The sequence below is a fragment of the Rhea americana genome, unplaced genomic scaffold (assembly GCF_003343005.1).
Source record: "Rhea americana isolate MKP2758 unplaced genomic scaffold, rheAme1 scaffold_87, whole genome shotgun sequence".
In the NCBI taxonomy this organism is placed as follows: Eukaryota; Metazoa; Chordata; class Aves; order Rheiformes; family Rheidae; genus Rhea; species Rhea americana.
The window spans coordinates 727,701-751,515 of NW_028187055.1; the positions used below are offsets into that span (position 1 = coordinate 727,701).

Below are 23,815 nucleotides of genomic sequence, written 5' to 3' on the forward strand. Positions count from 1 at the left end.
TTTAGGTAATTTTTGGAAATAATTAAAAAAACTATAATATATTATTCTATTGTTAATATTTTCAATGCTTGAAGCTTCAACTGTAAAATTCATCTTTTACTTTTCTGAAAACATATTTAAAGAAATTCAAGTCCTGAAAGCATTTTCAGCTTTCAAATTCTAAGGTGTCATCGAAAAACATTGCCTATACTTTGCCATTCATTTGAAGATTCTTGTACCACCTCTTCTAAATTCAGAGCACGATTGATATCTTCACCTTCTTGTTCTTGATGACTAGTGGGTTCTTGTACAGGACCTACCAAAGTTTACAAGAAAAAAGAAGAGCAATTACATGAATGGATGAGTAGCGTAAGAAAAATTCAAATGCAAAAGCAAATTTGGGGGAAAAATGAACTATGCTGGGAAAGGTACTACACAACTACTATAAATTATGTAAATCCATTAGACACGGCTTAAACACTGAGAAAAAAAAGTCTAAGATAATGGATTACTTCACAGAATCACAGAATGGTTGAGGTTGGAAAGGACGTCTGGAGATCATCTAGTCTAACCTCCCCACTCAGCACGGTCATCTAGAGCATGTTAAACAGGATTGCATCCAGGCAGGTTTTGAATATCTCCARAGAAGGAGACTCCACAACCTCTCTGGGCAAGCTGTTCCAGTGCGCTGTCACTCTCACAGGGAAGAAGTTCCTTCTCATACTCAGGTGGACCTTCCTGTGTTTCAGTTTGTGCCCACTGCCTCTTGTCCTGTCTCATGGCACCACTGTAAAGAGTTTGATGCCATCCCCTTGAAATGCCCCTTTCCCCTTTAAGGTATTTGTATACTTTGATAARATCCCCTTTCAGTCTTCTTTTCTCCAGCCTAAACAGGCCCAGCTCTTGCAGCCGTTCCTCACAGAGCAGATGCTCCAGTCCTCTGATCATCTCTGTAGCCCTAGACTCTTCCCTGTTGTTCCATGTCTCTCCTGTCCTGGGAAGCCTGGAGTACTGGACACAGTRCTCGAGATGTGGCCTCACCAGGGCTGAGTAGAGGGGCAGGATCACCTCCCTTGACCTGCTGGTAACAGTATTCCTAATGCACACCAGGATACCATTGGCACATATAATAGTTCTTGAATAGTGTATTTTCCTAATACAGAACTCTACATAAAAACAAAGAACCAGAAGCACTAAGCAATCTCTGTTTCAACCTACTTTTAGAGTTCTGTGTTCACCTACTAGATAATCAGTTTTGCTCTTTGGCTGTATGCCCAATTCCTTTACAACTCAGAGGTAGTGTTCTGCCCTATCCTGGTAAAGAATATGGCTGGCTKCACTCACTATTGCTATTACTATGCTACATACCAGTGTAACCATGAGCTCGTTTCATATGGAGTTTCATATTGCTTTTCTGTGTAAATCCCATTGCACAGTAATCACATTTGTAAGGCCTCTCTCCTGTGTGCTTTTTCATATGAACTTGAAGAGCACTCTTCTGGTTAAAAGCCTTTTCACACAGTGTACACTGAAATGGCCGTTCCCCTTATAAAAGAGAAAGAAACACATTTAATAACTTCTCATTTCAACATAAATATATGGTTCAGAATACAGTAAAAAACATTGTTAAGATGACCTAGAAACTASACACGACTATTTTTTTCTCAAATCTATCTCAAAACAGAACTATGAATCTATATTATCAGTAACAACCCAAATGAAATGCCAAACCATTTAGCAGACTCCTAAACCACTGCACAATAAATTGACATTGTTATTTTTCATATATAGTGTAAACTAACTTTAAACTATTCAAGTTGCACTTGGTTTAAGTGTCTAGTTTGAAAYAATGTCTTCATAAGGAGAAGAGTGTACTTTTATAACTTACCTTTAAAATAAACTATTTAATACAGAATTTWAAAAAAATCAAATTATCAAATTTAATTTTCCGTCCTTAGGGGGACCATCAACTTTTTATATCATTTATCAATAATACAGATAAATCAATACTCTAGTATTAACAAAGTTGAAGTCTGTATGAAGCAAGAATTTCAAAACTTTTTTTTTGGGGGGGGGGGGGGGGGGGAATTTCTGGTAATTCTACGTATCACCTGTGGTCTCCCATGCCAATAACCATTAGTGATCCACCCAACTTACCAAAGCAAGCATATTCTTCTCAATCTGCTTGACATTAAATTCTAAATATAACCTCAAGAATAYATTCATTAAAAAAAATCCAAATCTACTTAGCAAAATCAGACCATTGCTTCAACACTCAACAGTACGTTCTGTGGTGTCAACATAAGTCACACTGGTACACGTCATTATAAAGCACTTTTTGAACTTACAAATATATTTTGTTACTAGTTAGCATAATAAAACATAAGAAGCATGTATAATACTCTTCCGTAATTTTCTTTAAAGAATTAATTGCTCTCTTCCTTCATTATCAATATATTAATATCCTCATAGGCATTATAGCTCCCAAGCTAAACCCAATTCTCAGGAAATTCATATAAGGTCTCCTAAAGCTACAGACACTTCCCAAGAAATTGATGATCAGTAAACTTTTAGTATTAACTAACTAGAACTACAGGTCAAGTAGTAATGGAAAAACCTCTTATGGAGGTAAACATCAGACAAACAGCAGGAAGAATGGGACAGAGAGAGGTTTCCAGTACAAAAAATAGGCAAAAAATAGCTCCCTAGTAAGTGAATGTTTCACTTTGTCTCACTTCAGCCTGCACTTGTATAGTTATTATACCTGGTAAACAGGAATGGAAGTTTCTGTGAAAACCAAGTCAACACTAATTTCCTAACAGAGAAAACTTTGTTGTCACCCTAACAAAATTATCTGCTTGAATGGAAACAAGTTAAGATAAAGCTGTAAGAAAAATCTTTTCCACTGGAAAAAGAGCAGTGTAGCTTTCGTACACAGACCAAATCTGCAACTGACATTAAGAATAAAAAATAGGCTTCCTGGCTAACTAAAATGCAAGAGTGTCTCAGGGACTGCAAGAGATCAGTATTGTGAATTTAGCTTTTCCTTTTTCTCTTTTCTGTATCTTTTATAAGAAACCAGTTGAAAAGCAGATGATTTTTCCTGGATTAGGACATTAGTTCCCTTCCTACAGGGATACATGTTTCTGGAGGGATGAAAGTATGGATCTTACTGCTTCATTTCAAAGTACTCCTGCAGCATCCCAATGGAATTATATTAGTAAAATAGAGAAGCATATATAATTCTATTTGAATGCTCTTACCCCACAAGTATCCAAGATGCTTATACTATTGTGCGTTACTGTGAAGCAAATTATAATCTTACACCTTTGTCAAGCTAGATAGAGGGAGGACAGATCTGGATGGTGGATAAGCTAAGGAGATTATTACTGATCAAACACTGCACTAATTCAGCTACCAATTAAGGGAATACATCTTTAAATCTTGAAAAAAAAAAGCTTCTAATTACATTTCTACTGTGAATTTTGAGGGAAAATTGGGCAGGCTTGCAGAATATTGCTTGTACATACCTGTGAACCAAAAGGACAGGGTCCAAGAAGGTGGTTTTTGGAAGACTACTCTGACAARTTCATTCAGGAATGTAATCACTGCACAGCATTTCCACTAAGGCTTCTGAAAACAACTGCATGCAAATAATCACTTCTAGGCAATCACTCAAGCAATGAAGTTCTATATCACTACAATCTCCATTGCCATGGCAAAATTTTGGTCAAAGACATACTTGCTTTTGATATGTGATCTAGCGATGAATTATTTCCAACTAAAGTTCCTCCACTGATTATCAACTTTTTCAGAAAAAATTGTTAAATGTCACGCTCCTCGCCCCCCCCCCCCCCAGAGTAGGGGATAAGTCAGAAAGGAAAGGGAAGTCTGGAAATATCTCTTAACACAGATTTTTTTTTTTCTTATGCTGGTTTCACTGGCTTGAAGGAAAATCTATCTGTTTCCTCAGATATGGATGATTCCAGGTTTCCCATTCTGCTAAGATAAGCAGCCCTTYGGTGCTATGTAACAGATTACCATATGGCTTGTTTTGTAGAAGTGGAAGCATCTGCTTCCCTCTCATTTCTGTAAAATTTATTCAGATTGCTCATCATTGATAAATATGAATGTACAAGGTATTTAGAGATATTCAGAGAAACAACATTTTTTTGTGGCCACTGGTTCAGTATGTATTGCTTGTTATAAATTGTTCAGAGTCATTTGATCAAGATAGGAATCACAAACATTCTTTCACAGACAAGGACCATACCTTTAGGAAATTATAAAATCAGTGATCAATCAGAACTACACTTGATAACATCAAGATACAAGGAATCATCTATATAATATATGGCAGCAGCAACTTATCTCAAGGAAGGGCGCTGATCCAAATACTTGATATTCCTGCAGCTTGTGGATGTTCACAGCTCATAAGCACTCAAGCGCAATAAATTCAAAAACATCTGAAGCTTTACTGAGTAAAAAACAGGTCTTCCAAAATAGAAAGATTTTTTCCTGTCATGGTGYGAGTTTACAAGGAACAAATAAATAAAGGGACTCTGCCCTGTTCACAGCCTGCCTGAAGAAGAGATCCGTGTATACTAGAATATAGCATGAAACTAAGCGGGAAGGTGAGACTTCTTCCCTGCTTTTTCCGCTTTCAGATCATTCTGTGAAACTTTTAACTAGAAAATTGCCTTTTTCTAAACTTTGCATTATTTAAGTCAGTGATCCAACAAACAAATTATCAGTGAAGACTTTCAAACTCCTTGGATTTTAACTTCTATCACTTCTTTCCTGCTCCTAAAATGATCTAATTTCATGTCTATCAGAGTCGCCGCAAAGATGCTCTGTCCCCCTTTTCTTCAGTTTTACTCTGACAAAGAGCAATCAGCATTCACCAACAGCTGAAAATGCTCTTGTTGGGGAGGAAGAAGGCATGTCAGCAGTCTCCTCATCAGATTAGTACACATAAGCTCAACAGAAACCACTGGAACATAAGAAAAACTGTGCCAGATCAAAAGGTTGCCTCCCTTCAGATAAGATCCCCTTTAATCCCTTGCTGCAAGCATCTCTTATGATATATGGATTATACACACTTGCAGTATGGTAATTCTGGCAGCAACTGGCAGCAGTTATCAGTGATGAATTATGCTGCTTGCTGATAAACTGCTACAAATACCCATTACCATGATCAAGAGTTACTGATTAGACGTTACTGATAGACGTTTTGCTATAATTGGATAACCAAGCCCACTTAAAGTCTATCCTGTTATACTTGCATTGAAAACTTCTCTTTTGTTAAAATACACTCCAGCTGACCTAACCTCTATATCCCRCCCCTCACTGCAGTATTGTGCACCTGATACATAAGGATTCCACCCCTTCCCAGCTCAATATTCACTCATGTTCCTCATCTCCTCTGTATCTCCTTTATCCTCCCATGACCTCCCACTGCAACATCTCTAACCTGCTCTTAGGATTCCCAAATCTCAGGACTTAGAAAACAGATTCAATCTATAAATTCACTAACTTCATGAACCCTGTATTCATCCTCCTCCTTGCTCTCAGTTGCCTAACAAACATTAATACCCCAAAGCTCAAACACTGATGAGTAAATTGCTGCTTTTTTACCTTTGACAGCATATGGATTATGTGCTGAAATTAGGAAACTGAAATAAGCCAAATTCATTTCACCATAATAAAGCAGGAATGCCATAGTAGGCATGATATAATTCCTACACAAGCATCTGGAATCTCTGAATAATCATTCTCCAGTTCTTTTCTTTTTTTTTCTTGGAGGGGGGTATAAATAATTTCTTTGCAAAACCTTGTGGGATATTGCAAAAGCCAGCAAGAGAACACAGATTCAGATAGAGGTGCAATACTAAAAACTGCAAGACTGAATCTGAAGATGCAGAGTGAAGATCCAGTCAAAGACGAAATTCAGATTATATACCACAAGATAGGCAAGAGATGTTAACCAATGAAAAAAATGAGAGGGTTAACAGAATAGTTTAAAGGAGATTAGGAACTTTGTTTTAGATGCATGAACATCAGCCAACAGCTAGACCTCAGAAGATGACGTTGGGTATCCAGAAAGTGCTGGCTGACTTGCTGAAGGAAAGTTTTATCCATTTCTGGGAATCTACTGCTGCTGCAGCACATCCTGTGACCCCTGTAGACCCCTTAAGCTTAGAAGAGAAATTCACAACTCTCCTTTTCCTTTTCAATTCCTTGAGACCTCTTGATCGTAACAGTGGTACATAAAATAGAAGTTTTTTTAGAGAACTGGTCATAGACTCAGCACTCATGTTCTAAAGAGCTCTGGTCTTAAGGTGCAGCTGAAGGCAATTGGTCTGTAGTATATATATATGTAGCTTTTCTGTAGCAGGCCAGACGCTACAAGCTGCAAGAGCACTTTTAACAAAGAAAGCAAGTGCTCCCCTGGAGAAGGGCAGTACAGTTCCTAAGAGCAACAACTGTGGAAAATACAAAAGAATACAACAAATTAAAAGCACTAGTACTAGAACTAGATAAACTGAGTAATAGCCTAATAACAAYGTAACATCACAAGTAGCAGTCAGTATCAGCAGCTAAGGATCTCCCTTATTTAAACCACTGTACCCATGCAAGTCATTTGCACATTCTCTCCCATAAGCTTGAAGAAAGTCAAATCCATTTTCTTCAAACCACTTTAAACAATGCTTTAAAATGTGCTTTTATTAATCTGTTTCAATAACTGAAACAGTTACATACAAGTTCAAGCATTCATGTCACTGTTGTACTGTAGGTAGTACCAAAATATGCAGAAGCAGAAAGGGAGCATAGTCTTCTGGATTTAAAAAAATCATCACAATTTTTGATATTTGAAGTCTAGTGTTTCTCATTTTTATTTCTAAACACTTTGTGTTAGAAGTTTACTCTGTGTTTTAGCTTAAGTTGGTATTTTAATGCAGTCACCTGAATCCATGAGCAAGCATTCCAAATAGAACATCCATATTCACGATAAAATCTTACAAGATAAAATCATTTCTGGTGTTACCTGTGTGAATGCGACTATGTCTCTCCAGCTGACTTGGTTTAGCAAAAGCTTTTTCACAAGTATCACACTTAAACACTCTAGGCTTCTGGGAACTCAGTGAAGGTCCAGCCTGGTGAGTCTGCATGTGTTCCTAATACAGTATAGGAAAAGATATTTTAGACCATTTCAAAAGACTTCATTATTTAACATAAAAAAAATGTTAACGTTTTGAGGACAGAAGCAGAGCATCAAGACCAGCAGTGGGAAGATGGAAGCCTGCTTTTTTCTTCCTCTTTTTTCTTTTTTTTCTTTTTTTTTTTAGTGAAAGATACATTTCTGAAAACCTCCATCAATAAGTGTATGTATTGCTTTTTTGCATACATTAGTCCTTTGTAAACTATCTGAAGCAAATTTTAAAAAYGTTACATCAAAACCACAGCTCTTTGAAAGTTCACATACAAACTTAGATTTTGGGTAACTGTGCATCTCAACTTAAAATTGGACTTTTTTCCTCCTCTCAACATTGCCTGATGCATGCGTATTCTTGCTCGGTATCTGAACAAGTACCATTCTTAAACTGTACAGGCCCCAGAGAGAGAGAGAACTGTCAGAACACACACACAGCTGCACAACATGAAAGTGCAAATGGAACCACTTCACAATGAACTGCCATAGACTGGAAGAAAGCCAATGTCATTCCAAYCTTCTAAAAGGGCAAGAAGAAAGACCCAGGGAACTACAGGCCATTCAGCCTCACCTCCATCCTTGGAAAGGTGATGGAACAACTCATTCTGGATGTCACCTCCAGGCATATGGAGGAAAAGAAGGTGATCAGGAGCAGTCAGCATGGATTCACCAAGGGGAAATSCTACTTAACTAGTCTGACAGCCTTCTATGATGGCACGACTGACTGGATAGATGAGGGAAGAGCAGTGAACGTTGTGCACCTTCACTTTAGCAAGGCTTTTGACACTGTCTCCCAKAACATCCTCCTAGAGAAGCTCAGGAAGTGTGGGTTAGACGAGTGGACAGTGAGGTGGATTGAGAATTGGCTGAAAGGCAGAGCTCAGAAGGTTGTCATCAGTGATGCGGAATCTAGTTGGAGGCCTGTAGCTAGCGGTGTCCCCCAGGGCTCATTACTGGGTCCCATCCTGTTCAGTTTTTTCGTCAATGTCCTGAACAAAGGGACAGAGTGYCTCCTCAGCAAGTTTGCTGATGATATCAAGCTGCGAGGAGTGGCTGATACACCTGAGGGCTGTGCTGCCATTCAGAGAGACCTGGACATGCTGGAGAGTTGGGAAGAGAGGAACCTCATGAGGTTCAACAAGGGCAAGTGCAGGGTCCTGCACCTAGGGAGGAATAACACCAGTATAGGMTGGGGGCTGACCTGCTGGAAAGCAGCTCTGCAGAGAAGGACTTGGGAGGGAGTCCTGGTGGACAAAAAGTTGACCATGAGCCAGCAATGTGCMTTTGTGGTCAAGAAGGCCAATGGTATCCTGRGGTGCATTAGAAGTGTTGCCAGCAGGTCGAGGGAGGTGATCCTGCCCCTCTACTCAGCCCTGCTGAGGCCTCATCTCGAGTACTGCATACAGTTCTGGGCTCCCYAGGACAAGAGAGACATGGAGCTACTGGAGAGAGGGCTTTGTAGGGCTACAAAGATGATCAGAGGCTGGAGCATCTGCCCAATGAGGAAAGAGCTGGGCCTGTTTAGCCTGGAGAAGAGAAGACTGAGGGGGGTGGATCTTATCAATGTCTGTAAGTATCTGAAGGGAGGGTGTCAAGGGGATGGGGCCGAACTCTTTTTAGTAGTGCGATGCAACACGAGAAGAAGCAACAGGCACAAACACACACAGGAAGTTCCGCCTGACTGTGAGGGGGAATTTCTTCCCTGTGAGAGTGACAGAGCACTGGAACAGSYTGCCCAGAGAGGTTGTGGARTCTCCTTCTCTGGAGATCTTCAAGGCCCGCCTGGATGCAACCCTGTCTAACATGCTCTAGGTAATGCTGCTCGAGCAGGGGGGCTGGACTAGAAGATCTCCATAGGTCCCTTCCAACCTTACCCATTCTGTGATTCTGTGACAGAGAACACCCAAGTAGGAAGTCAACTTTCCAGTCTCAGTGTTTTTCTACCATCTCTCTATATTTATCTGATAAGTTGTTCRTCTCCAAGTTGTTTCTGATCTTAGAGGAACTAGAGGTTTTATCTGAATCTTTTTCAGAGAAAGTTATGAAAGGCTCAAAGGTTTAATTACATAYAAGTAACAGATTAGTTCTAAGAAAATATGTTTAAGAGATCAAGATCTTTTTTTTRCTAATTACTCAAAGAAAAGCAATTCTCAATACTGTATTTCAAATTTTTTTGTTAGAAGATTCCTACTAAATGAGAAGTACTCATTTTCACAGCACAATTTTGTGACAGTTTCCCCAAGAAACAATAACCTCATTGACATACATGATCACTGTCAATGTGGTAAACTTCACAAATGGGGTTTATTACCTTAAAACATGATATAAAAGTAAAGGGAAACTTGCTGAAAAGCTCTCCTAAGAGCTCCTAGATATAAAGATACCATCTCTGCTTCTAGAAATTCCCTYCTGTAAATTCCAGGAAGCTGGAAGAAATCTGGGAAAGAGATTTTAAAAGCTTGCTCTTTTCTTCAAGTTATTTTCTGGGCACTGGCATTTAGAGTCTCTCAGAAGTAGGATACTGGCTTGGACAGACCAATTGTCTACTACATATGGCCCAATATTYCTAATAGGAAAAGAACATTCTATAATCATGATTAAAGTCACACCACTGAATCTTCTGAAAATATTTATTATCAAGTTGTTCATAACCTACAGAAAACTACAGAGAAAATAGCACTAGACAACAGCAATAATAYAAGGATATTTTAAAACAAATGCTTCCTCTGTAAACGTGTCTCATACTCACAAGACAGATCATCCAAAAGTCAAACAGAGTGCAAAGCAAGAAGCTTCTGATCATTCTAAAAGCATATATGCAAAACTGGATTGGCAGTGATGCCATATATAAGCAAATACATAAATAAAGTGAACTCCTCACATTCCTATTTTTTCATTCTGTAGTTAATATGTGCATTAAAATCTTCTCTATGCTCCAAAGAAAAGTTCTCTGTCTGTATACACATTATCACTTAGACCCCCTCTCCCAGATGTACACATCACACMCTATAAAGAAAGGACAAGTAGTCTTCAGTAACACTGCAAGAGATCCAAAACACAAAAATGAACTAATATATTAATCGGCTGTTGTTACTAAATACCTTGAGATGTGTTGCCCGCTTAAAGGCTTTATTGCAGACATGGCAAATATGTATTCTCTCTTTGCCATGGACTTCTTTGCTATGGTGCATCAACATAGTGGCAGAAGAAAAGGTCTGATTACACTCAAAACACTGGTGCACACGACCTTCTTTTTCTGCTTGACTGCTTTTAGTCACATTAGGAGAAACCTCTGTCACCTGTAACAATTTAAATACAGTCATGTAATTACATAGGTATACTCAATGGTGGTTTATTTTGCAAAATCTACTCCAACTTGACCAAGGTTTGGAGAGTACTTGCAATCAACCTGCTAACACAAAGGGGAGAATCAAATTGTSAGTAAATATAAAATTATATTTCTTTGCTCAAGAATGATCAAATATATGTATTTTAGAAAAACAGAAAGATCAGAATAACTATGATCGCCATTAATTCATGTCCAAAAAGTAGAATGTGTTTGAATGTATARTATTTTCCTACACTGTTCTATATTCCTGAACTTCTCAGATGACTCTCAGCCTTTCAACTTTCAACCAAAGAGGCAAGTATCTCCGATTTTCCTAAGTTTTCTACAATACTACAGAAATGTTTTCCACTTGTTTAATTTTGCCATTGAGGAATCTATTTTCACATGGAAATAAAACTTTGCACTGCCAAACAAAGTTTTAGAAGCTCTGAAACTGAATAAAAGTTCATAGAGTTGAGTTTAGAGTTTGGAGTCTCTGTGTTTATTTTTTTAAATCAATTAGGGTGTTTGAAGGAAGTGACGTTTTCTATAAACTGGCCCTGGATCATATAAAAATAATTTTTAGCTAATTCTTTCCTTCTCATCACAAACACTTGCTCAAAAATGAGTACCATTACTGCTAGCTTTTCTAATACTTCACATTTGTAAAAAATTCTATTAAAATAAAATACATACAAGAAGCTGAAAAGAGTTCATGTTATCCCATTATTAAATCAGCTAGGTAAAAATAGAGACTAGAAAAGGCATWGCAACAGGTATTAGTATTTTCCAAATCTCTCAATTTAATGTATTTCTATAATCTAACTAAAAATTTACTAGCAAAGTTTTAGAAAATTCTGTGTTCAAGACCATGATGCTGTAATTTGTAGAAAGAAGCACATTACTGTCTTTTGATATATATGTATGTATGTATATAAATACACACATACACGTATACACAGAAAAAAAAGAGGGGTTATTTTAGTTCAAAACTTAAGAGACTCATAATTAGGAGGTCACAATGAACCTCTTCCAAATAAACTTTTTTGAAAATGACATCAGCCTACCTGCTTCAAGATGTAGAGGAATCATTTTAGTATTTTGACTAAATAATATCCTTTATGTCCAAGAGATATAGAAATAAATTGCACCTACCTGGTATGTTATTTCATCAGAGCTTGCAGAGGCTGAATGGGGTGTATGGCTCACCAGTATRACCTGCTGTGAGCCTGAACCACTTTGGCTAGTGAGGCTGGAGTCTGTGAGTATAGCAGGGAACTGCTGACCCTGTCAAACGAAAAGGGGAGAAACAGGGGACAAAAAAGGAAGAGCAATTATACTTAAACAGTTAACTGCAGTCAGGTAAGTTATTTTTATGACTCAAACTTTTTTTTTTAAGACTATTTCAGAATCTTCTTTGAGCAAGAGCTTCTGTTTTCTTTCCTTTTCCCCTTCCATTTTTAAAGTCAGTAATTTAAGCAATTAAAGCAATTTAGCAACAATTGCAAGCCTGTAAGAATAGAGATTCAGATTAATTTTTCCCAGCCTTTTGTCAACCGCTGAATGTTTCAGCTTTCCCTCATCTTTGTTTCTTTAGCCGATACTTTCTCTATTTAACTCTCCCCTGCTTCCTGCTTTTCCTGCTTTCCTTCTCGTAATACTTTACTTTTCAAAAACCTCTTAATTAAATCCATTTCCTGAACACACAAAATTAAGATACATACATCACAGAACTGTATTAACATCACATTACTCATTCTATTTCTATAATAATGACCCCTCCCCCACCACAAGGAAATACATTATCTTTATGTACTACCTGCTTATTTATCAATATTTCTACAACATAATCTGTGTTTGGATAGTGTCAAACAATGAATTTCACTTTTGTTTGACTTAGCACCAGGCAGAGTGTCTTATTAACAAACACCAACATTGCCAAACTCACATTGCTTAATTCATCACAGTCTGAAATTAAACCACCTGTTGCTTTGTTACTCTGTCAGAAATCACAAATGTGTTACAAGAACTGTTTAATAAGTACTTTTCCACTCAGAGTAATACCGCAGACAGAAGAATATAGTCATTTTCAAAGACTTTGCTTCAGYGTGTTTAATCACACCATATACTAGACAAATAGTCCTTCATTTACACACACATACACTTTTTAATACAGGTCAAGAAGTAAAATCAAACCTAAACCTACTTTAGGCCAAGAAATCAGAGGAATACAGCACAAATTTTAAATGTATAATCCACTTGGAAATGTCAATCTCACAGTGAGTTTACATTTGCACTAGATATTCYTCTAATGCTATATAATTATTCTCTTTGTTTTATCCCTTCTCTATACATTCTACTTGCTAAGATACCTGTGGAATACTAAACAGTATTACTGATCACTGCTGATGTAATACTCACTGGTGTTCTCAAGGTGACAAGAGTGAGGAGTAAGATTTTAAAGGAAGGTGCTATATTAACGTCTTTTTAATGTGTTGCTATCATAGATTTACTAATCTGCCTCAGCTCAAATAAAATTATTTTTAACTACCCTTCAACACAGGACTATATGATCAAAATCTGAATCTTTACAAAAGTTGAGGAAACAGACACTGGCCTTTGCCACTTTGCCCAGTAGAAAAAATCATAAAGCAGTAACTCATATATCACTTCGTATTGATTGAAATGTACAACCACAGTTTAACCAGAAGAAAAAAAAAGTATATAATTTTAAAGTAAAGAGCTGATTGATAACAATTAGTGTGTGTGTATATATATATATATATATACACACACATATATATATATATTTTACTATTTATCCCTCATGAACACATGAACATGAACATCTGAATATAGGAGAGATGACAGATTCGCTACTAACATTTCTAAAATAATTTTTACTATATAATTTGTTCCAATCCTTGAGAAAGTGAAAGTAAAATCTAAAAGTTCCATGATTCAGGCAAGAAATGAACTAAGAGTACCCACAAAAGCATTCATTACTGGCCTCTCTTTTCGCTTAATAAGGGAAAAACATGAAAACTACAGTGAGAAGAAACTGTTTCCAGTATTTTTGAAACTGTTTTGCATTAAGCAAGCTTTGTCTTCTTAAAGACTTACTTGTACTAGCAATACATACCAGCAGTTCATCAAGAAAACTGATCACAGAATTTTTGAGATGGTAGAAACACTGTGCTCAAAGTAAAAAACTGCAACAATTAGTCGCAGTTCTGTTTAAGTAGTTTATTTTTCTAGATGCTAGTACACTCATCCTCTTGGTAGAAAGAAGGAAAGGTTACTGAATTTTCAAATGCTATGTATTTACATGACAAAATTACTTCCTAACCACAATTTCAAATTCATGCTATCTAAGACAATAACATTATTTTATCTGTCAGTTCAGAGGAGTACTCCATTGTCTTAAAGGGACTGACCTGTGAAGTAATATTAAGTGTAACTGCATCAAGACCACCGGACAACATTCCCTGAGTGTCAGCAAGAGTCAAGGTCACACTACCATCTCCTCCAACTCCCGATGAAGACATTACCAAGTTCTGGGTGGAAACTGTAGATTGAGATATGGGTGGTGTTGAAGGAAGGTTTGTTCCACTCGTTGTATTAAGTTCTGGAAAATATACAGAATATTTTTTAAAATCTGTTACAGAAACTCTCATTGTCGACCTTAATTTAGCTTAATAGTTCCTTTTTTTGCTATATCTTTACAATTTGGTAGCAAGTAAGTAATTTAACAGCTAAAAATCTGTCAAAATCATAAGAGAAATCAGATGAAAAAAATTACTCTGTTCTTAATGTAGCTCAATAGATATAACATTGCAAAGCCAGAGCCTTGTATGTYTGGTATGATTCACTGCCAAAAGAATACCTGAACAAATTTTAGGTCAAAGGTTACATAGTCTGATTGCTTTCACAATTCTCAGTAAAACATCCCATAACCCAAGATACTAAAACAGAATTTGAAAACTCTGTAACACAGTATCCCTTACACCCACAAAAATGGAAGCTAATCTATATAAGCAAAAAAAAAACCAAACAAAAGACAGCATGCCACASGTATTTTATAATAGTTAAGATTCTACAACATGTGAGTAGAGGCTCTCGCTAGGAAGTACAATACGGAACTCTTTGTTTAGACTACTTAATTTACTAATTCATTACGCAAGAGCATGCCTTAACCTCCAAATTCTATTGAACAGTCTAAGGGTAGGTCTCTCAACAGTCTCACATTGAAGTTGATTTGCTTTATAAACGTATATATGCATTAGAGGAAGCTAGAAAACGATACGAAGGGAAAAAGAAGACAAAAAAAATAAGTAYACATATTCACTAAAAAAAGTGAAGAAATTGATTTGGTCTATTCGCGCTGTGTTAAGAACTAACGGATCAAACTATTAGTGTAAACATTTCTATATTTTATTTATACATAGATATATATATGTATATATATATAAAATCTCATATGACTTGAGTATTAGAGAAAATTTGATATAAAAAAGTATGTATCTGCAACAGACATTTTTGACCCTGCAATTTACAGAAATAGTCCTACAATATTCCTCTAAAGCCTCAAAAGTTCTAGTTGCAGACATGTCTTCTCCTTTTCACTTTTTTCTTATTCTCTGGAAAAGAACATTTAAACTGTGCAAAACAGGGTTTAAGGCCAGTGAGAAAAAACACAAAGCCATTTAGTTCCTTAATTGTAATGCCAAGATTAACGCCCAAACCATTTCTGATTTAGTTAGCTGATCTAACACCTATGTTTTAATAAAATGTAATTATTTTTCTTAGAAAATCAATGCCTGCATACCTGGAGTGTTTAGTGAAGTGCCCTGAGAAAGAAGCTGGTCATTGCTTATAGTTAATGTAGCACCTGTAGTCTGACTGTTGATTGTTGGCGCTGTCAGCCTTAAGCTGCCATTCAGATCACTGCTTCCAGAATTATGCTGAATAAGATCTTGGCCTAAACAGAATTGGTTCTATTAATAACAGAAATGTCTCCACATTATTCTCCTACTGTACTAGGAAAAGTTAAAAAAAAAAAAAAGACAATAATAAAAGTAGAAAACACAAAATAAAGAATTGTTTTTTTCACATGTAGATTTTTATGGAAAGGGCAAGCAAGTTTTTAATATAGATATAATTATGAATATTTAGACACTAATATGTAGATAAACACAGTTATTGATCTTCAAGCAAATATTGATCTCATTTAGTTAGATTCAAGCCACTGACCTCATGGCACCATGAAATCTAGCAAACTAAAGGTTAATGGTTAAAATGTATCTTTATATTTTATAAGTCTAATTTTTGTATCTACTATACAGATAGTGGATTGCAATGAACACATCTTCTTTTGGAAAAGTAACACTTCACATGGTGTTTATTCTGTGGAATAGTCAACAGGCATAGAACAAACAGAAAACCAAACTAGATTTAATTAGTTGTTGGGACAGCTGTATTCCATTTCCATTGCATGAGAGAATATACATGAACAAGCTTGTCTAGAAAAACACAGGTATGGGACCTTGACATCTTAACCCGGACATTGTTGTCATCACATTTAAAAACACTAAGCATGTTGCAGAAAAGTTTTCAGCATGTAACATAAAGCAAATGAGTCAAATTAAGTACCTAGTGAAAGAGTTTTAAGTTCTCACATTGGAATTAAGTTGCAATTACTGAATTTAAGAAAATTCCAAGAAACAATGAATTCAGGTTTGGAGCTAATATTTATATGCAGATTTTCTTTATATTAAAGCAGATGTTTACAGCTTTTAATGGTTATACAGTTTGGAAATCAAACAGTGGAGGAAATCTGATAATAGTATCATCACCCCATGCTGAAAAGATTAATCATTTTTTCCACAACAGCTTCCTAAATACATACATATTTTTTCAATTTCTGACTGTTTTGACCTAATTGCAGAGTGTTTGTGCAATACTGTTGTGCAGCTCTTTGTGCAACATCTAGAAAGGGCTACTACAATGCTATGAGCAACTGGCAATCAGCCAGTGCAACATATCTATCTATTGTTCACTTTTCTATTATTTTAAAAAATGGGAAAGGTGAATCCTGAAGCACAGATCAAAAAAATCTTTCCTTGGATTATCGTAAGTTCTAAAGCAGCTGTACACTTCCAGAATCCATTCTCACTCTGTTTCTTCAGTCTTTCAGTACTCTAATTCCTTCATTTGGTAAACTACTATTTTCCATATGAAGCAACACTACCTGCTCAGAGTACTCTCAGCCAAATCAGGCCACAGCATCTCCTCTACCTCAAGTAGAAGTGACCAAATTTGGCAGTGTGTAACTTGAGGATGCAAGAAGAGACAGAGAAGGTTACTATCAGGAATGATGCTGAGGAGTCCTACAAGCCAGATCTAATCTCAGCAGCTGCCAAAGTCAGGCAACCTTCCCTTACAAAGACAATCTTATTTTTCTGTATTATTTAGCATCRTCTCTTCAGGCATTCAAACGCTGTTCACTTTTTAACATACTTTCTTCCAAGGTGGTACCAAACTGTCCATAATGCTTATCACCTCTCTCCTATAATGAAACGAAATTTAAATATCAGAAGTACACAACTTTTTCTACACCCAACTGCTTCACTTTTAATTTTCTGTACAACTTTCACTAATTGCTTTGTTGCCTTTTCATGACATGCAATTAAGTGCTTTTAAAGTACCTCATCATCTTATTAGGATTTGTCTTACCTCAAAACTAGAATTTACAAGTCTGCTTAACCCCACCACTCAGGTGCTCCTTTCTCATCATTAAGGTAAGATCTACTATCACCATTACAGAAAACATAAGAAAGGACAAAACTTGAATATTCTCTCTCTGCCGGTTTTGCTCTAGCACTTTACTTTTTTTTTTTTGGAAGACAATACATTACTTCTGTTTGAAGGACTAGTTAGTTCTTAGTAGCCTCTTGTGAGAAATCTCAATAGAAGCCTCTTTACATAAAAGGCACAGAGAGATAAAAAATAAATATTCTATTGTATCTAATAAGAAAACGTAACGAAGCAGATTAAAAAGTGTCTTCAGGAGAAGTGGAAAGCTACTCATGCTACATATGGGATGAGGCTCTTAGAAGCAGTAGAAAATTTGGTCTCAATAGTCAAAGAAACCCAAAGTATTAACTACATATTATAAATACTGAACAGTATRCACTAAAGAAAAATCAGAACGTTATGATTCCATGGGCATTTAAGCAAATCTAGATTAAGCAGACTCAGCCCCAACCCCTACCCTGATCTATTTGTATTGATTTCAGCATTATCTTTGAATTGCACTATCTCAAATGAAGATACAGTGAAGAAGTAGGAACTGCTTTTATTGGCTTTGTTGCTGAGAAAAATATCTGTTGAATCAAGGCTATGAATATAATATGGAGGGATCTTATCAATGTGTACAAGTACCTGAAGGGAGGGTGTCAAGGGGACGGGGACAAACTCTCTTCAGTTGTCTCGTGTGACAGGACAAGAGGCAATGGGCAGAAATTGAAGCACAGGAAGTTCTGCCTGACCGTGAGGGGGAATTTCTTCCCTGTGAGAGTGACGGAGCACTGGACCAGGTTGCCCAGAGAGGTTGTGGAATCTACTTCTCTGGAGATATTCAAGGCCTGCCTGGATGCAACCCTGTCTACCACGCTCTAGGTGACCCTGCTGAGCAGGTTGGACTATTGATCTCCAGAGGTCCCTTCCAACCTTACTGATTCTATGACTCTATGAAYAGGGAGGGAATCAACCTTATGTGTCCTCAAAGCTAACACAGATAGTTTTCAAAAGTAGAAATCYGGATACTCTATCTTTTAAAGATGATAAATTTGAAAATACACTGAAGGAAAGCTGTGGACAGTGGAAACATCCTCAAACACTRCTTATAAACTGGAAAGCTGGTAGCATTAAGGATCATTAAAAATAACAACCTGATATTGTAAGCGTGATTTCTTGAGGACTTCCTGATGAGCTTGTAGTAGTGGAACCTGTAGCATGAGCTAGAACTTGACTCAAACTAGAATTATTTATGGTCAAAGTTATCTCATGTTGTCCATTTGAAGAAGACACCATACCCTGTGAAGTCATGACTTGAGAGATGTCCTGTGCACCTAAATGTAAATGGATAGAACAACAAYAACAAAATAACTACATGATAACCTTTTCTTTATAATAGATAGAACTTTTAAAAGCAACTACTACTTTAATTTCTGAACTACTAAAAAAAGTGTAGCTAAAGTAAGATATTTGAGGTTAAAATCTAACAATAAGAAATTGTTTCCATATCTAATTTATTCCTATACAGGTTAAGATCTTTAGAATAAAAATCTTATGTTTCTAAAGACTATAAWTTCTCTTCAATATTTGCATCATACACTCTGCTTTCTGAAAGAAAAAAGTTTTTAGCAARTATGGGTAAGATAACAAAGTTGTAAAAGATGCCAAATACAGGAAGTGTGTAAGTTTACTTTATTAAGTAAGGTATTTCTAATTAAAAAATAATGAACTGCATCTCAATTTACATAGAACTTCAAAATCTTGAGGCTGTCTATAAGACCAAATTTGACTTTTTTTCAGATATCATTTATAAACTTAAAGCTTAAGTCTATTTAAGTTCTATTAGGTTTTCTGAACAACCAAATTATGTTTGTTGACATCTACCTTTTATCAAACTTAAAATAGCAACTGATCATCAATGTATTTCTCAAATAAAAGACAGAAATCAYTGTGAGTATCTCATTTAAACATAAGAAACTGAAAGTGTAACAAGACTACAGATAATGCTTACCACTGGTATTGGTTGTCAGCACAGGCTCTTGTTCAGATAGGGATCCTATTGTCATACTAGCTGAAGATGATGTTACTGCAGGCTGTAAAGACAGGCCTGATATAGGCTGAATAACCACATTAGCTGGCACTGTATTTTCTGTTGTCTGGAGGGAGGGATTCTGTGGAGCCATACTGGGATCCCCAGTAAGCTGCTGAGCAAGTAAATTACTCTGTTGTAATGTCTGCTGCAGAATACTTGGATCAATCTGAAAAGCAAACATTTTAAATAAAAACTCAGAATTCAATAGTTGAATAAAGTCTATAAAATATTTAAATTATATAAATTTAAACTTATTTTTTTAAAAAAATCTTTGTATATAGAGAGTCCATACATAAACATTCTATTCAGCTTCAGGTATACATTTTCATTTCAGGATCAACAAAATGTTTGCGAAATTGTGAGCATAATTACATCAAGCATGCTGGCCACTGGGATGTTATCTGTAGTGACATGTATCCACAATCCTGGCATCCTATACTGTCTCACTGCTGTGAGACTTATCACCGTTTTCACATCTTTGAAAGTGAAAAGGCATGAAGCAGGAGTGAAAATTGGTATCATAAATTATCTGTTTTTTTTTTCCACCTCCTTACGTGAGTCCTATAGATCCTACATAGTTTTCCATTTCCCATTCATACATCTGTTCTCAATATTTATAAATAGACAATTTACTTTTTAGAGATGACTGTTTGGCAAATTGTAGGAGACAAAGCTAAAGTACAATTTTATTTAGTTTAGGCTTAAAACTGATTGAATAATTGGGCTATGAGCACCCTAATGCAACTTTGATGATGATTATTCTCCGGGTTCATGGTTGGATCAGCTCTCCTCCAACTTAAATGATTTTATGAAACYGAAAATACAAATTAGTTAATCAAATCCATTCCTTCACATCATTTTAAGTATAAATCTTGAAATTGAATTATCTCATCTTTTTCTATAAGATATTTCTATTGCTCATTTTTATCATCTCAATGAGAGTATAAAATTTGAATTTAAACATAGAAAGCCTGCCAAATAATGGAGGCATTGTTTATTAAGGTACACACTCTGCAATAATTTGAGGTATTTTGTCGGGCGAGGGGCAGAAGAGTTTATAGCAAAACGCTTTTATAATTAAAAGACAACAGGCAATTACAAGAAAGAAACATACATTTTAAAGTAATCAGAGCAGTGAAAAGAAATCCTGAAAAACTGAAAGAAAGAAATCAAACCAGAAGAATACGTTGTGCAGCTATTGTCTAACCTTTCTAATATGGTACAATGCTGCACATCAGCACACTCAAATCAAGGCAACTTTTCCAGAAATACTTATATTTGTTAAGCTTCTTTCAGCCCTCAAATTGACTCTATAAAATTAAAAGCAAGAAATTGAGAACAACCTACCTGTAATGTTATATTGTTAATACTGGTGGCATCTATTCCAGAAATTTGAACATTTTGTCCAACCAGATTAGCAGCAAGTTGTAACTGTATTCCTTCTAGAGTGGCCAAGCTACCATCTGTCAAGGACACAGTTAAGTCACCTCCAGCTACCAAAGAAAACAGTCATATTATAATGTTTTTCTTTATCATTATTGGCCTCCTCTTTTAGCTTGCTAATTTTTATAAATGAAATTGAAGTTACATTTATACATTTATTTAAGAAGAAAAAAGTAATCTGAAGCAGTTATGAAGTTTTAAAACTTTGTAAATTCCATGTAGTTTAGGGGTAGTTATTATTTGAGCACTAACTTACATCTTCCGAAACTACTCCAGACAAGCTTTGAAACCTGTAGAAATTTGTAACAGATTTTCTTGGAGAGTGTATTGCACCTAAATACAAGAAGCACTTACACTAAATAGGTACAGGCTATTAACCTTGAACATACATATATAGGATCAAGGAGGTTATTGCATCATTTGGCATAGTACAGAAATACCGCTGGAGAAAGAATTAAAGGCTATTCTACACACTCACATGGTGGTGGTGGTGGGCAAGTAAATTAGCATTTGAAATCCAAAATCTTTAGAGCTTAGAAGCTTCTAATCTCAAAAGCTGAACAGCCCATCTTAAAAAGTTATTAAGTGATATTAAGTAAAYGCATGGAAAAAACCATCTTGTCTTCGAAACATCTTCGTCAAACACTTTTAGTGTGATCAACTAGTCTCCTTTGGTCAATGCTTCAGAAACATCTTTCTTTCCCTCTGTATAATCCTTTATCATAATAAATTTGCTCTGCAATGCATCCAACAGAAAAGTTTGCTCTAGGCAAAAATGCAAGTCACAAATCCTGATTTAAATAGTTTCCTGTCACTTTTTAGGACATCTAAACATGCTAGAGAGTCCTTATTCTGTTCACTCAAAACTCTGAGCAAACCTCAGACAGTATTAATCACAAATTTATCATAAAAGGAATCCATCAAGTTTCTTTTGAACTCAAGTGCATCAGTTTTAGGTTCATGTTAGGTCCAATCAGACAAGCTAGAATGACTATAGTTAAATATGTGACTGATAGAATAATGTGAATTTGTGGGTTTACTTTCAAAATCATACATATGCACTGACAGAAGCGTCAGAAACAATACAGAAAAAGTCTCACTGTCAGAAGTGACAGACAGGGCCTAAGACTACACTCTAAGTAGTACCAGGGAACATTTCCAAACACCAGAACTTTATCTACTCTTGAACTGTCCCTGTTCCAATTTTGCCTAGGGCTAACTAACATTAACACAATTCCCCAAATAATTTGGAAATTAGTAAGGACCATTTTTAAAAGGGTATTTACATGCAACATTGAGAGCTTAATTGAATGAATTCTGACTATTTGGTGCCAGCCTGAGTCAGAGAATGGTCTGCAGCACATTTAATATGCTAATACAGCTGTAGGCTTAGACTCTTAGCATTTAATTAACATACATGCTTATACTGATAGTTTTTTCATATCTCCCAAGTGTATTTATTTGTTTTAGTTTTTACTCTAAACTACTCATTACAGGAAAACACATGTTCAAGTAAACATGTACATTTAAAAGCTGCTCTTCAGATTAATTATGTAAATAAATAGTGTAGACAAACCTTTCTTTGCTTTATAATCTAATATTTGAGTACAAAATAGATCTTCTGAAATGGAAGGCTTAGACAGTAATCATTTTGCTTCTCTCTCCTTTTTAAGGAAATACATCAGGGTCTAACTAAAAAAGTACAAGTACTCTAGCTACTTGTTATCTTTATTTTCTTCCTTTCTGTAGTGTAACACCACAGCTAAATTGAAGAGATTTTTTTTCAGTTTAACTGTGACTAGTACACATCGATCTCTTCATTCTAGAAATAACTGAATTTCTATTGGTGTTACCGCACATCCAATCACGAATTCAGCAAAACTCCTACCTGTTAAGTTGTAGTTTGGCATAGGTTTGTGAACTCTAACAGAAAGCAAAGTTCAGTATTTGATCTCAACACCAACACCAAAAAGTCATTCATTTTTACCTGACACAGAAGCAGGAAGGATAGCCTGGCCCACAAGTCCTTGCTGAAGCAAATTTTGATCAAACTGACTTGTCAAAACAGAATTGTTCATGATGAAAACGTTAGGGTCTGTTGAGGATGAATTAAGAAGACTGACTGGTTGTAGTCCCTCAGCTGAAGTACGCGTGACAGGTTTCCTAACTTTCTTTGTCTCTGGTTTATAATGACATTGTATGTGGGTTTTTCTACGGCCTGAAGTACGAAACCGTAAATCACAGTGTGGACATTTAAACGGCTTTGCTCCTGTATGCAGACGCATGTGTACTTTTAGACTCCCTTTGGTAGAAAACGAATTACTGCATACATGACAACTGAAGAGCTTCTGGCCTGGAAAAATGTAAAAGAAGAGAAATGAAAACGATAAAAATCCTAAAAGAAGATCAATGACACTGTCCTGTAATTTAAATATTATGGATTTTAAGCTAATTGAACAGAATAAACTTGAAATAACCAGTATTTTTCTTCATAATTTTGGTTGCTTTTCAAATGAATTAAGAATCTCAATGAAGGATATCTTCTCACTTCTCCCTGCCCAAACTCTCTCAATTTTTAAGACTCTATTGTGCTGTTCAAAACTCTCATTCAGAGCTTTATTTGGTCACCTTGATGCTTGTATCCTTATCATCATCATCTCTCACCTTCTTGACTAACCAAGTTGCTCAATTACAGAGTTCATAAGACTAGAGATTCTGCAAAGCTTTCTCTCTTCATAATTTAGCTAGCCTTACATAGCTGCTCATTTCTTCTTTAACTCAAGCAATTTTACTACTCTATTTCAGCCTTTACCTATGTAAGGCTCCTCTATCGACCAATCTTTAAAGATCTCAATCCTTAACATTCTCAGTATGCTCACAGGAAACTGTCTAGCAATATCAGCTTGCACTAATGGACTGCAAATAGAAAAATCAGTAACATCTATAAATTTGAGAATATTCA

General features: G+C 36.0%; 1 protein-coding gene across 2 annotated transcripts in view; it reads right to left on the reverse strand.

Annotated features, from left to right (window-relative positions):
• The window catches only part of ZNF236 (zinc finger protein 236), an 84,951-nt gene continuing 61,136 nt past the window's right edge, over positions 1-23,815 (reverse strand). Inside the window, exons 23-33 of one of the 2 annotated variants that reach the window (XM_085323780.1) lie at positions 22,841-23,206; positions 20,758-20,873; positions 19,330-19,576; positions 18,473-18,652; positions 15,349-15,501; positions 13,958-14,148; positions 11,676-11,807; positions 10,294-10,491; positions 7,028-7,157; positions 1,348-1,524; positions 1-295 (exon numbers count right to left, since the gene is read on the reverse strand). In XM_085323780.1, the coding sequence (XP_085179906.1) occupies positions 168-295; positions 1,348-1,524; positions 7,028-7,157; positions 10,294-10,491; positions 11,676-11,807; positions 13,958-14,148; positions 15,349-15,501; positions 18,473-18,652; positions 19,330-19,576; positions 20,758-20,873; positions 22,841-23,206 (2,018 nt within the window). In that variant the 3' untranslated portion in view covers positions 1-167. Of the gene's footprint in view, positions 296-1,347; positions 1,525-7,027; positions 7,158-10,293; positions 10,492-11,675; positions 11,808-13,957; positions 14,149-15,348; positions 15,502-18,472; positions 18,653-19,329; positions 19,577-20,757; positions 20,904-22,840; positions 23,207-23,815 lie in introns of both variants that reach the window. The other variant, XM_085323779.1, reaches the window with a different exon arrangement.